Genomic DNA, 17,503 nt, shown 5'->3' on the forward strand with positions numbered 1-17,503 from the left:
GAAATATTATTCAAGTAAGCGGCATGTGCAGTGACTTTTCCTTCAATCCTGAGTTGTTCTCAGTTAAAGATGGATGCGTACATCCATTTATAAAGCTCTTACATTTGAGCATATATACAATGCATTATGATGATATAACTAAATCTAAGTGGGCTACTATTTGATATCCATATCCTTTGCTATTAATTTGATTCCAAACAGTTTCAATTCTTAATATAAAGAGGGCTATTCATGGTTATGAAGGATGCATTACCGTATCTGCAAGGATAAAATGTTCTCTTGTGAACTACAGCAACCTCTATGTTATGCATAAAAACATCTTGAGTAGTGGCTCTTCAGCCCAGGAAGGAGCCAAGGATTGTATTTGTCTTCACAATAGTAAGCCAATGGATTCCATTTCTGGTGTGTTACACATTTCTTACCGTAATAATTGCAAATGCATTGTAAGGAACAAAACCTGCATGCAGAGTGAAGGCTGTGCAAGAAGCAGCAGTGTGGAAGCATCAGTCACTCTCACCCTACAGCAGAGGCATCGAGGCATCATCTTTAGGTTTGGAAGTGGAGGAGAAGCAGGACAGAGTAGAGGAGTAGAGGAGAAGCCAAAAGAAACAATCAAATTTATCTGAATAACGTCGTATACACCTATGACGTGCCACTCTATTATTTGTAATGATCCTGAAAAAGACAATACCAGAACAAGCCAGATGCATGGATGTCTGTACACAACAATGATATAATGTAGTGTAGTTTGACTGTAGAGAAAGCAACAGCTTTGAAGTAAAAGATTTGTTGAAGGCAACAGTTTGCATTCTATTCATTTAGTTATATCTAATCAAACAGATAAACTAAGGACAACTTGTCATTTATTTCTTATCATATCAAATATATCTTAAGGGCACAAATGTGTGCTGTAAATTAAAGAGAAATTGCAGTCAACATTGAAAGATATTAAATTGTGTAATAGAAAGAGAGAAAAAAAGCAGATAAGCCGCAAAAATATCAAACAGGCAGAAATATCAGAAATATCACAGAGGTGAAAGAAAAAAACAAATATTTTATCAGTCATCAGTCGGATCAGCCAAGGAACAACAGCCTTCATATTTACATTGTGCAAGACCGGTGGTTGTGGGAGCTCATGTACTCAGCAGAGAGCTGATAAAACAAATGTAAATTCTGCTCAGTGAGGGAGTTGACTGAAACAGTGCTGCAGTCACGCACACCTTCAGTTGATGAGCATCAGCTGACAATCACATTCAAACTAATCACCAATCACATTCATTTACAAGGGGCAATGAAGAAGGACAATAAGCCACCAGCACTCACCCGCTCACATAAGGCCGCCCTGCTGGCTGCTGGTAAAGCTTTGCTGCTACCTGCTGCACACTGACTGGGTTGACTGATTTCTCCCCCCACCACTGCATCTCCTCCAGTTCTTATTACCACATTAAGCAACCACATCTCTCACCTTGTACATTTTGTATATCCCGTATCTCAGAGTTATGTGTCTTTTGGGTTCCGTTCTGCGTAGCCCTGTGTGGGTTTTTGCGCTACCCACTGAATCATACACTGCTGCTTAGATGCACCGGGGAGCACCTTTAGGAGCAGAGCCTATTTCACTAAATGAAAGTGTATAACCATTTATGAGATATATAATAGTTCTCTTACCTCTGATATGTCTCTGACAGAATACCATGCAAGAGAATGCCATATTTTCTTTCTTTAAAGCAGAGATAACTCTGATGTTTTTTGCAAGATTTCAATCTACAAGTCATTATCAGCACAGGTGTACAGAGGAATTCATGTCTCGGGAGACTTCGGAATTATTGTTGGTAAATTCGATTTGTATGTTTTTCAACTATGGAAGAGTTGAAACTCTGACATTTGTGAGTGAGTTTGAGCCAGTGGTCTGAAGGGAACAGAGAGAAACCAAATGGAGCTCTTTGCATTTCAATGCCGTTACGCTATTTTAACCTATAACATTGTTTACATACTGAGAGAGAAATTAATTCCAGTTTCCGGGCGGATAAACTTTGGCTTGTAAGTTTCTGAATTCCACCAGCCACTTGGGAGGCACTTTTTGTTCGGAGATCGATTTTGCTTAGACACCCATTTTGACTGATAAATATTCAGTGTGTGATGAAATTTTTGCATTTGCTTCACGCTGCAGCAGTGAAGCAAGAGATTGTGATTGTATTGGTCTGTGTTTGCTTAGGGGAGACATTTTGCTGTCTGGCCTTCTAAACTTAAATGCTTAAACCTGCTCTTTTGATTCAGGGCACTCTGCATGTTTTAGTTGCTCTTTCCCCCTCTTTGTGCCTCTCTTCACCATAAAACATGCATGGATATTTTTTAATCAAATAATGGCTGTGAAATTAGTTGGTAACATATGCAAATGCTAATATAAGAATATGTTGATGTTCTGAGCAGCAGCCTTGAGGATCTGCTTCATGCATTTGGTTGATACAGTTTGGAGTTCATGGACTTGCTTTTCCATTTAAAAAAAAAATCCTTTTAGTGGTGAGCTGCACAACAACAGTACCAGAATGTACAATGTGGTGGTAATGAAAATTCACTTGAGAAAGATTTAGTAGAGGAAAATATGCAGATTACCTAAATTACCCTCCCCATAGTATGTTAGGTAACACTCTTTTTATTATGTATTTCCAAACAGACATGGCGGCATGGTTCATCTTCGAGCCACTCGAGAATTTTTATGTGATTATTCCATCTCTCAAAATATTGTTTTGTTTTTGTTTTCAGAAGAAAATAGACCACCGTGATGCGAACTGGTCCAGTCTTTGTTTATTGGCTTTTAGTCCATTTATCTCGGCATTTACAGGTCAGATCCATGAGAGGCAGTCTAGCACTATAATACTACAACATCCATAGTTGGACGACAACTCCTCCAAACAAAAGGACAGAATAGATTGTTTGTTCCTGCTTTCATAAACGAGACTTATAGTTAAGGTTAGGACAAGATAGCAGTCATGGTTAAAAGAAACTAACATTGAGTGTTGGTAGGAAACAATATGTGAACAGCTTTCTACGCCCAAGCATCCACCCCTAACTCCTCCCTACAATTCACGATGTTAGGTAAATGAAGTCCTTAGCTCACAGATTATCACTCTGTATTGTATGGCAAATATTTCCCTTTAAATTAATCCTGTTTTAGAAATTAACTGTTTAAATGTTCCTCCATCTTTACTGTACGTAGCTTTATAAGATGCACATGCAAAGACCAATCATTTGTACTTTCAGACATCACAGTCATAAATCAATAGTTCATGAATCATCTCCATAATTTGCATTATTATATTAACTGTGTCTCAAGCTAGTATAGGATAATCTTTCTTCCGTCATGCAAATGAACACAGACTTTTCCAGTCAAGCCTCCAGAGAGGGAATTAGTTTCACTAAAACGTGTTACCTTTGGGTGTGGTTGAAAAGCAACGGGGAGATTTTAATTTGTTCTTTAACGTCCCGAATCTCTCTCTCTCCCTCTGTCAGCATGAGCAGGTGTGCAGACTGGGAATGGATAGATTCATTAGAGGTTTCAACAAACTTGGAGGTGGGATCCAGGGATGTAATTTGAAAGATTCGTCACAGTTTTAGTGTCTCTTTGACACCACAGACTAAGAATGCTCTTAGTATTCTGAAAGTTTTCAAACAGACTCCTCTCGACGGCTGTAGCCCCAGCACACTGAGATAAGGGAGGTTCATTTCACATGACACAAACTTTTGTGGGATTGCTTTATGAATTCAGTTTAAAGCTAAACTCTGTTAGGCACTGCATACATTACATCAGGACACATGATATTGAATGTTATACAAACAGTGATATTCGATAGTGTAGTCTCATTTACTAATACAAGGTGAGACCTTAGCATCCATAATGCATCAAGTACAATTATACCACAAGGTAGAAAACCCAACACCCCCGAGGAAGGGAACATCAAGACAGAACTCACGTGTCCTCTTACATCGTGGAAGCGCTTTCCCTGTGCTCCTGACATTTAGTGATCATCAACACTATCTTAAAAAATAAAACCGTATGTGAAATTAGTGTTTTCACGTGTAAAACCTGAAAACTACATGTGCTTACAGAGAATGTGAATTTATCATAAGTGAAATATTATTAAGTTCATGTGAATTTTTTATGTGAAAGATGCATGTGTGAAATTGATGTTTTCACGTTTGATGTATTACATTTCAGTGGAGAACTTTATCACATGTGACATGTCTGCATATACATGAATTTCTTTCACGAAATGATGTTTCTCATGTGAAATTTTCACACAGGATTACTTTAATTTTACATGAGCCAACTGTTTATTAAAAATAATAAGATGTTAGGAAATTATAGCTTTATTGAAACCATGGTAACCCTTATTATGGAATTTAAACAAATAAATAGAAAAATACTGATCGTGATACTAAAATGAAATAAAAATGGATACAATAAAGACACAATTTAGAAAATGACCATGTAACTGATACATGCATATGAATGATGTAAATATTATATTTTTGTAAATCATAACCTTTGACTCCTCTGTCACATAGATTGTTGATTATGTGTTGGTGGTATGAGTTTACACTGTTCATTTGAAGAGTTTCCCTTCTATAAGGAGGTCAGAGGTCAGGATCAGCTAATAGGAGCTGGAGGGGGGGTTCAAGCTTAAAGCCTGATACATCCACCAGAGGACAGCCTCTCAAATCACTACACCACCTTACTGCTCTAACCTAAGGCAACAAGCACGCGGTCTGAGGACTGTTACTACCTGAACATGGCGATCTGGTAAAATAATTATATTCAGATGTTGTTGTTGTTCACTCTCTTGGCAGATTGAAAGCCCTGAAGACCAGAATTAGCACCAAATGGTAATTAAGAAGCTCAATAAGGTGGGTTGTTTGTGAGAGAGATTCATCCATTATAATGACAGGACAGTTGTGTTGTGAAACCAAAGGATAAGGAGGAAAAGTGATGGAGAAGGAGTGAGTTAAAAAGACACAAACAGGATGGACAGAATGATCAGTAGTAACCAAATAGAGAAAATTAAAGCAGATTAAATGTGGTTCACTTTCCCACACTATGGAAAATATTCTTTCATGAGAGTTTATGATTAATGTACAGAGTCTGCTCACAGTCTTCTTCCGGTGTTGTTTATTACAAATGGGTTATAAGAGATCACAGATATATCTATAAAGCATCATAAATGATGATGCTGCCACCGGGGAAAGTGTTTCCCTCTATATTCATAAGCCGTTGTTTACTAGCTGCTGTGATTAAACAGAGCTTTGTTTGATAATGGAAATCTCAAATAAATGACAATAATATTCCACAGTATATCAAGAATAGTAGATATAGTGGCATTACACATGTGTGGGATTGTGTGTCCACCCATTGAAACAAAAGTCATTCATTGAATTAGTGAGTAAAAGCCTGCAAGATCTTTGCTGTATTGCTTTGAGGAACTGTAACATAGGGTTAAGACAATGGGCTCTGTGTTACTAATTGAGAGATGTCAAAACATTGCAATTTTGGTCAGTTCAATCAAGTAAAATTTATTGATGGGTTGTCACAAGCACATTTTCCAGGACAAACACAAATAAAGCAGAAAAAAGGGGAAAAGCAGAGTATCCACGCACTGGATCATAGACGTCTCATCAAAAAGTCATTTTTTATTCTCTCCTTAAGATCCTCCTCCTATGTCCCTTTGTTATTAATTGGATTTTAGATGTTTTTATTTGTTGAAATACGTAGCTGGCCAGCTTGTAAATTCAAGAGTTACATGTCAGTCCTTTATCATTCAATCTTGTACCATGCTGTCATTTTATGCTAAATCCCTCTTTTAAAATTATCTTTTAATATATTGAACTTATTTCTCTAAATTTGTCTGAATTCGCCTTTGCTGGGCACTACAAACCTGCAGTATTTAGTGTAACACTTGTGTGTTTTTACCTGCTCCCTTATCACTTTAGGTCCTGTGGGACAGAGGAGGCCAAGAACAGCTCTGTGACCCAATTTTCCATCATTTTGGCTCCCATGTGGAATACTGAGTGAGAATGGGAGCTGAAATGACAAAGTTAAAAAGCTCAGTTTTTACTTCGGTATGGGTGGCAGATTTTTTAGCAGACCAATCAGAGAGAGAGAGAGAGAGAGAGGGAGAGAGAGAGAGAGAGAGAGAGAGAAAGTAGAATGAAAAAGATGGAGACTGGAGATTCAGGTTCCTCCTCTCATCCCAGAAATAGCAGGCGTTTGATTGCTGATGGGGCTTTTGGGCAGGCTGCTGATAAGCCATATAGTCTGCTCTTTAACCGAGTGTGAGGCTATCTAACATAATAAGACAAAATAATGGAAATGCCAGCACAAAGATAGGTATAGGGGCAGCGGTAGTGGGCTGTAATGATCTGGGATGCTTGTTCTGGCGTGACTTTGGGCCACCGACACCATAGATAGATACAATAGATGACGTGGTCAGTGCTTTCCACTGCTAACACTGATTTTGATTGATCATCTCTGCCTTGCAGCATAAGGATGGTGGTGAAAAATGCCATTTCAGCAGCCACTGCAAACTATCCTAAGGCTCAGTACAGTTTATATTTGATTACGGAGCAGGTAGGCATATTAGAAGGAAGTGCTGTATGTTTTGAAAAAAGATTGGTAACTCCTACACCTACACCCATCTGCAAACAGAAGTCAGGGTGTAACAAAAACAAAACACAACCTGAGTGGGTAACATCACTATCTAATGTTTAAACCTTACGGGGAGAACTTATGTTAGCTCATAACAGGTTAATGTAATCCTGGAAGATGCTGCAAATGCATTATTGCATGAAGGTGATCACCCAGAGCTGACAATAGCAGTGTGGAAACTGTCACTATTACAACCTTTTGCTTTTGAGGCGATACAGTTTAATTCCGTTTTTCCTCTTCTGCTAAATCACCCTGAAATGGCATGATACAAAACATCATGGTTGATTGCAGCTGATTTGAGGTGTAATGACTAAAATGTAATGACTAGGAATTATGCAGCGTGTTGCATTTGTCTTTATTGCTATGTTTCGCTTAGTTTTCAAGCTGGGAACACACAAACAAACATCCCTAACTCCCCCCTGTGAAAACACCTCAAAACGTTTAAGGAATGACTTTCACACATTACAGTCAGAGACGTTGCCTTTAGAATTATGATGCAGCTCCGACTGCAGGATACATTTAGATTTGTCCAGATTACAGCCATAAAATCAAACATGTTGGGTATGATAGTGAGTCTTCTGACTGATCTCAGGCTGAAGAAGCAAGAGAATGAACCCCTTGACTCATGCAAGAAAACACAAGATGGCTGTTGATGAGCGTCACTATTTCTAATATTTACTACATTTAATCATAAGATATCAGTCACTGTGGACATTTTGGGGTTGTTGATATGAAAATAATGTCAATAATCCAATATAGAGAGCACAAATTATCCTTTCAAACAGCAGCTATTGGACACAACAACAGAGGAGGCATTGAAAATGAAGTGTTTTATTTCATTCATATACCAACACTGCGTGGATAAAGCTTTGAAACAAGTTGGAACGGCAATAACCTGAGAATTACCTTATTAATTAAATAAACATCTTCATAATCTGTCTACAGTACTATTGTCATTTATTTAACTGTTCTCCTTTTCTTCTTAATTCTCGCTCTTAAAATGATACTCCACCCAAAATCAATATTTTTGACTTGACATGTGGCTTTAGAACATTTCTTTCCTCACTAACAACAGTAGCTGAGGTCAGCTTGAATTCATAATGCTAAACACTGCGTCTGTGTCATCCTGTCACAGTGCATTTCGCCATTGTTGGGTGGAGTGCACTTTAATCATGGATCAAATTTGTGTTGTTAAAATTTATGAAACTGTTTCCTTTTGGCTCACTCACTCTCGTCTCTCACTCTCTGTATTCCCTTTTCTCTCTTTCCATCTCAAACTCTTTATCTTCCGGTCTCTTTTTCCCCTCTCTTTTAAAAAAAAAATGAAAGCATCAATTACCCTCATACAGTACATCATGTTGGGATATAAAAGGCTTCATTCTTTCTGGTGAATAGAGAGAGTGCAGATAGGAACAGGGCAGCCTTCCCAGTAGATGAAATAAAATGCTAAATGTTTGCATCATTTTAATTAAAATGATAACTCTGTCGTGGAACCCGGTTTTATCAGGAAGAGGGGCGCAGATGCAAAATAATGGGACAACAAAAAAGTGATTATGTGTTTGTGTTATCGCAAGCCATGTTCACTGCACACACTAATTGTATTTTATGATTTTGTGCCCGGTGCACAGTCACAATTCCCCTTTCCAATGATGGCTTATGTTTCCTAGTAGTGCTTTCGAAAAACGCCCCACCAAGAACATTTTGGATTAGAGCAATATTGCCGCTGAGACTATTCTGACAAGCCGATAGCACATCGGGCATACACTCACTTACTGATACACACTCCCATTCATTCACTCATTCACTCTCTCTCCCTCCGCCAGACATGGGTGTCAGCCAAAGAGTGCTATTTGCTGGAGCAGGACTGGCACTTCTCCAGACCATGGGGGTAGCAGGCTTGGCAACGCAGATCACTGATGGACTCGTTGAAGCGGTTCGCCAGCATGGACAGCTTGCTACCGTGACACAGAGAGCAGGGAGCGCAGCCTGAACCGCCACAATGCTGGCAGCTGTCGGCCTCCTGGAGACAGAAGAAACACATTAGGGGAGAGACGAGGAGGAGAGAGAGGAGGTGAGAGAGGGGAACTGTGAGGTTTGGCAAAGAGTAAAAAAGGGGAGGAAGAGGTTAGAATGTGTGAGACAGACAAGAAGGCTAGAAAGGTAAGAATAGAGATTGAATTGAAAAGGTTGTAAAGCTGTAATCCATATCCAAACAATTGCTGTGCATGATTGTTTGGATACATAATTAAATGTAGAGTCAAATGCATCAATAATCTATAATCTAAATACAATTTTACACTTAAACATATCACAAATTTTTACTCTGAAACTGTTTCAACACTTTTAGCCAGCTCATTAACAGCAGACATTAACACAGCTATCTAGTTTAACTGGCCTGCCTGCTGGCAAACACTAAACAACCTTAACGACATAGTTGATTTTTCAATATTATTTGTAAATCCCTTGTTAAGTAGCAGTGTTGCAGGATAATGTACAGCCAGTCGGTCATTTTTACAGCCAGCTGGTCATTGCTGCAAATTTTACAATAACGAGCAGCTGCCTGGAGATTATCGACAGGACGAGGGGTGGATAGTAACAGAAGATGTGCAATGAGGTAACATTTAAACCTTTAAAAAACTACCGGATGTCGTAAATCAGCAGAAAATAGCTCTCAGTGAAAACTTTGCACAGCGAGTGAGTAACCAGGAAGGTATTGTTGATGAGGGTTCAAGTATATTTAAGCATTAAAGTGCCACAAACACAATGCCATTCATAGCAATGCATGCTAGAGTGCGTCAGAAAAAGATGCTCTATAAATCTAAAATTCATGGCACAGAAAAAGCTGTTTCTTAAATCATATTTAACAACAAAAGTAAAATAGAAAGGGACTGAATGGAAGATAGATAGTATTGAGTTTAAAGAGTCCTTTAGTTAAAATTATTGGTTACAATTTGATCATCAATAAACATTGAACCACCATTGCAATAATGACCTACCCAACACACTCACCAACCAACCCAACTAAATTTCAGAACTTGTTAAGATAAATTCTTTTGTTGCAAATCTTATCTTTGTACGTCCAGTGGACAGTTGGTGGGGCGACCTCATAGTCTCAAACACTGAAAGTATACTTTTGTTCCTTTTTCGGAAAAAAGTATTCATTACCTACAAGCAGTACCCTACGAGAAAACGCCTGTGGCTGAAATGCAAATTTCACTGGAATTTTGTTTCAGTATGATACATGACTGGTTAGATGCTGCACACACGCTTCTTTTTTTTAATGAAAGTTGATGCTTTGACTTAGCTGCATCTGAACCTACATTACACTACATGTAGCGATAGTGAAATCTAGGTCCAGATTGGGTAAACAGTTTATGCACATACAAAGTATAAACCTAAGTCTGTGTTAGGAACAAAGGAAGTGAAAAATGTACTACTTTGGAGTTCAGTTACTGCAACAGAGGCAAAGATGATAAAGAAAAGAAAGTAACAAAGAGGATTGCAAAATAATGAAAAAAAAAAAAAGCTGAGAATGAACTTCTTTTTGTAGAGGCGGAGAAAATGAGAAAATAACGAGAGAGGTGAAAAAAGAATGGAGGGAGTGAAGGGAAGAGAACAGTAATCAGCCAAGGAGGTGAGAGGGAGGGGATAATAGCAAGCTGGGTATCCTTGCAGGCTGGCGAGAGGCAGGCAAATGCTGCAAGGGCAGAGTAAAACTGTGGACTCATCAGTATCTGTTCACAGTTGACAGATAACACTAGGACAATGGGATGGTGGTTGTTGCAGCGGGGAGGGGGCAACAGGAAAAGAAAAGAGAAGGGGCACGAATAAGGTGGCGGTTACAAGGAAACAGAGGAGATTGCGGGAAGAGAATAAACACCCTCTGTGAATAGTTACAAATTACAGCAATATTGGCTGCACAGACGACCCTGCAGTTATTCTCTTGAAAGCAAAGATAAAGTGAAGAAAAGATGGCTGAAGACATATGCAGAGAAAGACAGGGGGAAAAGGGGGGGGGAGAAGGACATGGTGAGAGGGAGAATACCAAGAAACAGGGTGATAAAAACCACACCATTGAGAATTATTTGGCCAGGGATCATTACCTTGGTCTCTGTGTCGCTGATCTGTTTCTCCTCCTTCTCCTCCCCGTCCTGTGTGCAAAGAGCTTTAGCCCTCCTCCTGCTCCCCCTCTCCCTGGTCTTTGGGTATCCCTCCAAGTCCACAGGAGGCACTGTGTGTTGCCGCAATGCTTCGGGCTTCCTCGGTGGTGCTCTGATGATGCGCAGGTTGCTGGTGTAGATGATTATCTTGCCAAAGTCCAACACTGAGGACTGAGGGAAAATGTCAGATAATCCTACGTCAGTTGACATTAACATTAACATCTGATGCAAAGATCACGTATTTTTATGAGCCTCTACTTGTGTTAGATATTTCCAACATTTTCCAGATTCCATGCAACTCTGAGAGAGTGTGCCCACGTTTAGCTGTGGGCTTCATGTGTGGGTGAGAAGAGGTTTTCTAGTTGAATGCAGATGAAGAGTCACACCCCTCGTGTAAAACACAACATGCTTTGTAGCTGTGTGCTGGTCTATTGAGGCTTCTGGTGGTTGATGCCAGCAAAACTAGACGATCCATTGATATTTTATAGTGTTTATTCATTTATTTATTGTATTTAACTCAAGTTGTTCAATCTACATTTGGTTGTCAATGGGAATGAAACAATCAAGTTGGTTCAGAGATTAAACATATATCACTGGTAACTGTTTTTTAGTTGTTCATGAGCATAAGGCGTACATTTTTCTTGATGGATGCAGATGATGACCACAAATTTGCAAAGTGGGAGTAGCCGCTGGTTGTTTTCCCCATTCTGTATTACCTTTTCATTTTTTTCTTTAAACAACATCCTCAATGTTACTCAACATAGAAACATGGGAGTCTCCTGGATAATGTAACAAGCTGAATTGGTTTGTGTAATAATGTCACTCATTTGGGCATTGTGGACAGCTAAAAATATTTTAATACCCATGAGCCGCAGCCACCATTGCTCATTGTTGCAGTTGAGAACAAAACACATAGTACTGCTGAATTAATCCAAAATTGAGCCAGAATTGCAAAAGGAACTGATTTAAACTGCAGATTGTAAAACAGGTTTTCTCAGCACTGTAATCTTTAGCTTCCCACCACCATTAGCGGCACAGTAACAGAATTTTAAACTCTGTTACAATGATAGAAGTTACTGTAACTATGACGATAGTTAACTATGAAGTTAACTATGCCAAAATGCACCTTGGGAGTCATAGTTAACTTCTACCTTGCAGTGTTTGTGTAGACAAGCTTGTAGCTTATGTACATTTTTATCAAATAACCAGATATGTTTTAACACAGTTTATGTTTTGCACTGATAATTGAACTGGAAAAGAGTGCTCCAACTGTAAGTCACGTAACATTGTCTATGGGGAAAGTGAATCAGAAAAATGAATGTTTTTGCATTGTTGATTGTTACCAATGACTCAGTGATTACTTTGCTAATCCCTGACATTTCTGACTTTCCAAACTCACAGTTCCTGTAGGAACTGGAACTTTTTAAAATGATCTGACAGGTTGCATTTTTCAAACATTCAGAAAGGAAAATCAGATAAATAACTTTTTTTTTTTATTATTATGAGATAGAGAGAGAAAGCACTGAAGTAGGGAGGAACTCATTAGACATTGCACAGCAGGGGTGCTCCTCCAGGACCACCGTGCCATCCTTTCAATAATGCCCTAAAAGGATAAACGAAATCCAGATTGCTGTTTTCCAACGATAAATGTGATAAATACTGGCCTTGGTCACCAGGGCAAAGCATGCCTTTGTTTAGAGGATAAAAGAATGAAACTGACACTAAGCCAGCAGGCGATGTAGCTGACCTCCCTCTCAGCCTGCTGCACTAATGAAGCCGCTGCCACAGCAGCTCAGTAACAGTGGTTTTTTTCCTGTCAGATGAACAATTTTGTAGCTGTTGTTGTTCCACTATAATTGTTGTACAATTTTCACTGAGCAGCATGCATTTGAGGCTTTAATTATCCATGGATTCTTCCCATTTTCTATTTAAAGTGCCGATTGCTTGTTCTGTTCTAAAGATGTATGAATTCATTATTAAATTACTTTGCGTTGGCTGGTAATTGTGTATGTGTTTATTTTGGTGTGTCTGTTTGCTTTTCAGCATATGTAGACTTGCAATGCTCTGTGGGGTTTAAAAAACAAATAACAATTCTTCCAAGGAGCTGTGATACTTTCTTATTATAATTCCTTTCATGTAAGTACATCCAAACAGACGTTGCATAGTGATCATGCTCCAAAATTAGTAATGTACCATTCAAAGGGTGTTAGAAACACAAAATCATAATTTTAAGGTGTTAACTGATTTTTTTCTGTGGGTGTTGTTTGAAATAGGCAGACAATAATTCACATCCAAGTACATATATTGAATTGACAATGTTTCTGGTACTACATCAGAATTTCCACGGGTACAAGAAAGATAAAATATATGAATTCAAGATGGTTCACGTCTTATGCACTTATGCACACACACAGAGGAGGAAAATATCTATTTATTTGCCTTTTAAAAAGTTTAAAATGTGTACACACACAGGAAGGACAGGAGCAGTCATTGATGCTCTCTTATCCTTTAACCATAACCCTGACTTTCTCTCAGGATTCATATGCTCCCAATGATCCAGATGTAATGTTTTAGTTCTATTACCAAACTGTTGTTTTCTTTAGGATCACATTAAAGTAAACTGTTGCCATGATGGACATTTAATTAACATAATTTTCAATTCTAGTTCATTTACGCTGCACTGGAGAATGAATTAAGACAGTTAAGACAGGTCTTAGTACTTAACATTCAGATTGACAAAACTGACACTGCTGGTGGGAAATAAAATCTTACTTGATTTTGATTAAGATCAAAATTTAGTAAAATACAAAAATCTGCAAGCAGTATTACTTACTGTGGCATCTCCCTCTGCTTCCTCAGTCTGGCCTGCAGCAGGCTTGTAGCTTCCCATTCCTCTGTACACGTTTATTCTCTGGGCAATGAGCCCTGTTGGAGGATAGACACCTGGGCACAGAATAAAACATGTTGTCAGGATAGAGTGAGAACTTGTACCAGAGATTTGAGACTCAAGTCCCTGGTTTCACCCACAAACGGCACATATTTTAAGTTAATGTGCTTTCCTGAATTTATTTCAAGTCATGCCAGCAGCCTACAATGACCAATCATAAGTTACCAGTTTCTACCTAGCTAACTGTGACCACCAATAGCATCCTGGCCTTATATAATCCTCTGTCTTAACAACTTACTAATTCTACTCATGTTTATGAGTAAGTGGTGCATTCTCAATAGAAATAAAAACTCCAGGAAGTTGCCGGTCCCAGCGAAGACATTGTTCGACACATAAACCCCCTGTCAAATGGCTTATTGTAAGAAAAGCTATATATAATCAGCTACAGCATGTCAATTAGTGAGTTTTAGAGGTGCTTGTAGGCAGATTTGGCTTTGGACAGAGCCAGACTGGCTCTTCCCCCTGTTTCCAGTCATAATGCTAAACTAAGCTAAGCTAAGTGGCTGCTAATAGCTTCATGTTACCATAAAAATACGAAGGTGATATCAATCTTTGAATCTAACTCCCTGCAACAAAGCAAAGACTCACATTTCCCCAAAATGTTGAACTGCTCCATTAACTGCACATCATGCACTAATTCTAACAGTGTTTTAAGTAAGTAGTGCATTCTCACTACAGTAGAAACATACAAAAATACATTATATTTTAACAAGCATACTAAGATGGTTCAGTATTTGAGCATTTCATATTTGAAATTGGTTCACAGTTCCAAGTTTTCAATTTGATTGACCTTCTCTGGTGCATGCTGCTATACTTCCTTGCATATTAACTAAATAGCCAAAATAGTGATTGGTAATAAAATTTGCACTCAAGAATGAACTAGACTTTATTTTAGCTGGATGCTAACTCTATCATCACTGTCCTAAACAACTGGATGAGAGAAACTACATGTTTCAGCTCAGCATGTTCTACCAAATAATTTCACTCCACCATATAAGCAGGAGTACCATATACAAATATACTCATCTTGTTGGTCTCCCTGGTTACCAGCATGCATACTGTACAGCCCACACAAACAAACTTCAGTCATGCATATAAAGTAAGACACAGTGGTACAGTGTGTTACACAATAATAAAAAACCCACCCTGTTGTTCCCCATGAGTATCCTCAAACCCACAGAGCTGCTCCACCTCCAGGTGGCTGGGAGGGATCTTGCGGTGAACAAAGCTGTGAGGGTATTTCTCCTCTGGACTGTCCAGCTCCTGACCGTCCTCGTACACGTGCTTCAGCACCCGACCGCTGTAGGACGACGCCAGCTTGAACCTCACCTGTGGTTTTGAATTGAAGGTGACATGTTTTTTAATCCACTTCCCTAAAGGTTTTTACATGCTGAATACATGCACTGGCATGTTAACTACTATAAAGTAGTTACATAGCTTGGTAGCTAGAAAAGAAGATTTCTGAGTAGGAAAAAATGCTGTTTGATCAGACAAGAGGGGCACATACATTTCAACATGTCAACATACAAGCTAACATCCTGTTTCATTCCCTCTCTCTGTTTGCTATTTGACAGATGCAATTAGAAGCTGAGAACTATCTTCAAGCACACCAGCTTCAGCTAGTTGTGTGCTATAATGTAAAACAATATGCCAGTGATATTAAAACGACTGCATACAAAATCATTGGAACAGAAAGCTTGGCAATGACCTCAATATGTCTTTTACTCAACGCAGTATAAAAGTACTTCAAAACCCAAGAATTTGAAAGAGAGCGGTGCTGTAAACAACTCACCTTTCTGGGCTTGGTGCCTTCATAGCGCTGATTCAGTTTTCTCTGGAGTTCCTCCATGGTGGCTGACTGAGGAGGGGACGCTGAGACAGCGTCAGTCCACCCAAGAAGCTCCTTACCTGGGGTGAATTGACATCAGCTAGACACCGTGGTGCCTGGTGTGATAAAAGGATGCGCAGATGGATGGATGAAAGAATGAATTGGTATACAGCTTGATGGAAGCACAGGGTGGATCAGAGCCCGACTGAAGAGCTGTGTGTAAGGAGTGGGTGGATGACTAGATGAGATAAAGCTCTCTCCGTGTGTCCTGCCTCCTGAGTTTGACTGCACCTGCTGTTTTAAGGGACCACCTTTCTAGCTCCCCATGCTAAATTATTCACAGCTAGATCGTGTGTACAAAAGCGTGGTTGAGAAACTAGAAGCTCCGTCATCAAATAATTATGATCACCAGAATAGAAGGAAGTTGGAGCCTCTGTGGAGCACTGTGTTTTTGTGTGTATAAGGGAGGGAAAGAGAGAGTGAGGCTGTGTGTGTGTGTGGGAGTTGTTGGATAGTTGTAGGACTGCCTGTCATTGGACTGGAGCTGAGTGCATCAGTGTTGAAAACTAAACATGACATTTGATGTCTGTTGCTGTCATACTGAAAACCTTTACCTTTAAGAGAAATCATGATTACTAAGCTTAGAGTTGTATCACATTGACACAACAACTGGCTTTTAGTGTGCTTCTTGGTGTTGTTTATACATGAGTGTGTTTCTGTGTGTACTGGATGTGTCTGTGCAAGTTAATTAGTCTAGTTCTTAGTTGAGCTCTAAAACTTCTGTTACTTCATGACTCAGTGAAGTCTGAGTTAGTCTCTTTGAAAGTCTAATCCAAAGAATACCTGTTCCAGTAGATCTCAGGTATGTATAACATAAAAAAAGGAGGTTTTCACTCACCTGCGAATGACTTTCTCCAGCAGACAACGCTCTGGGACCTCGTCTGGAATCCAAGAAGATTCAGAGACAAATCAAACAGGCTTGTATCACAAATGCAAGTCCTTTAGAAAACACAGACAACGCATGAGAAGGTTACTTCAGTCCAGACATTAAACTGATGTGAACGATACCAAAACTTATTTGTAACTTACAGTGTTTTGTGGAACTACCCCTATGGGTTGCCACCATTTCTGGGGAAGTTTTGCTTTCAAAAAACATTTAAAGTAAAATTCAGCAAGACTAATTGTAGTGGGAAAATACAACATATCCCTTCCTCACCCTGAAGAGTTTATTTTAGGTCACAGGTATTTGCTGTGGTGCCCTTTGACCCTAGCAAGGGACCAGAGACTTCTCTACGTGTTCTCAGTGGTGCATTTTCAGCTGTCTATAATTATCAGTTATTGGGGTCTTGATCCTTACAAGGTGATGACTGTCAAAGAGAGTGACGTATGTCTTACAAGTGTTCACATTCTTCGCTGTACATGCTGTATAAAAGCAGACCACTCTGAGATGCAGTACGGTCAGCCGGGCAGGGACAATTGAGTTGCTGTCGGAACCGTCCGTCTGCAGACGTGAATAAAACCACAAGAACTACTCCCTTGTTGCCAGTCTTCTGTTTTTCCTGAAATTCCCACGACACTAATATTTGCAACATTTCCTCTTACAGCCAAAGTGCTGGGCGTGAATAATAAAAAATAACATGAACAGTATTTCAGCTAAGGTGGAAATAATAGATGGAAAGAATGTAATACTTTTAGGGAGTTACAGAGAGTTATTTTTATTAAGGAAATCCAGAAAAGTAGATTTCCCCATCCTAATCCTACAGTGGTATTACTTGAACTTATGAGTCATACAATTAGTGTTTTAACTAAATCACCATGTGCTAAATGTTTCCCTGTCTGATATAATGGCTTTAATTATTTGGTAAATTACA

At 39.1% G+C, this 17,503-nt stretch overlaps 1 protein-coding gene across 1 annotated transcript; it reads right to left on the reverse strand.

Annotated features, from left to right (window-relative positions):
* Window positions 1-8,543: 8,543 nt before the first annotated feature.
* Window positions 8,544-15,656, reverse strand: LOC139295843 (glutaredoxin domain-containing cysteine-rich protein 2). The gene is made up of 5 exons (XM_070918108.1): window positions 15,597-15,656; window positions 14,950-15,133; window positions 13,691-13,800; window positions 10,801-11,028; window positions 8,544-8,717 (listed from the first exon to the last, which is right to left on the reverse strand). The coding sequence occupies exons 1-5, from the start codon at window positions 15,651-15,653 to the stop codon at window positions 8,544-8,546; spliced, it is 753 nt and encodes a 250-aa protein (XP_070774209.1). The 5' UTR covers window positions 15,654-15,656.
* Between the last annotated feature and the right edge of the window lie 1,847 nt (window positions 15,657-17,503).

The sequence above is a fragment of the Enoplosus armatus genome, chromosome 13, assembly GCF_043641665.1.
Source record: "Enoplosus armatus isolate fEnoArm2 chromosome 13, fEnoArm2.hap1, whole genome shotgun sequence".
Lineage (NCBI taxonomy): Eukaryota > Metazoa > Chordata > Actinopteri > Centrarchiformes > Enoplosidae > Enoplosus > Enoplosus armatus.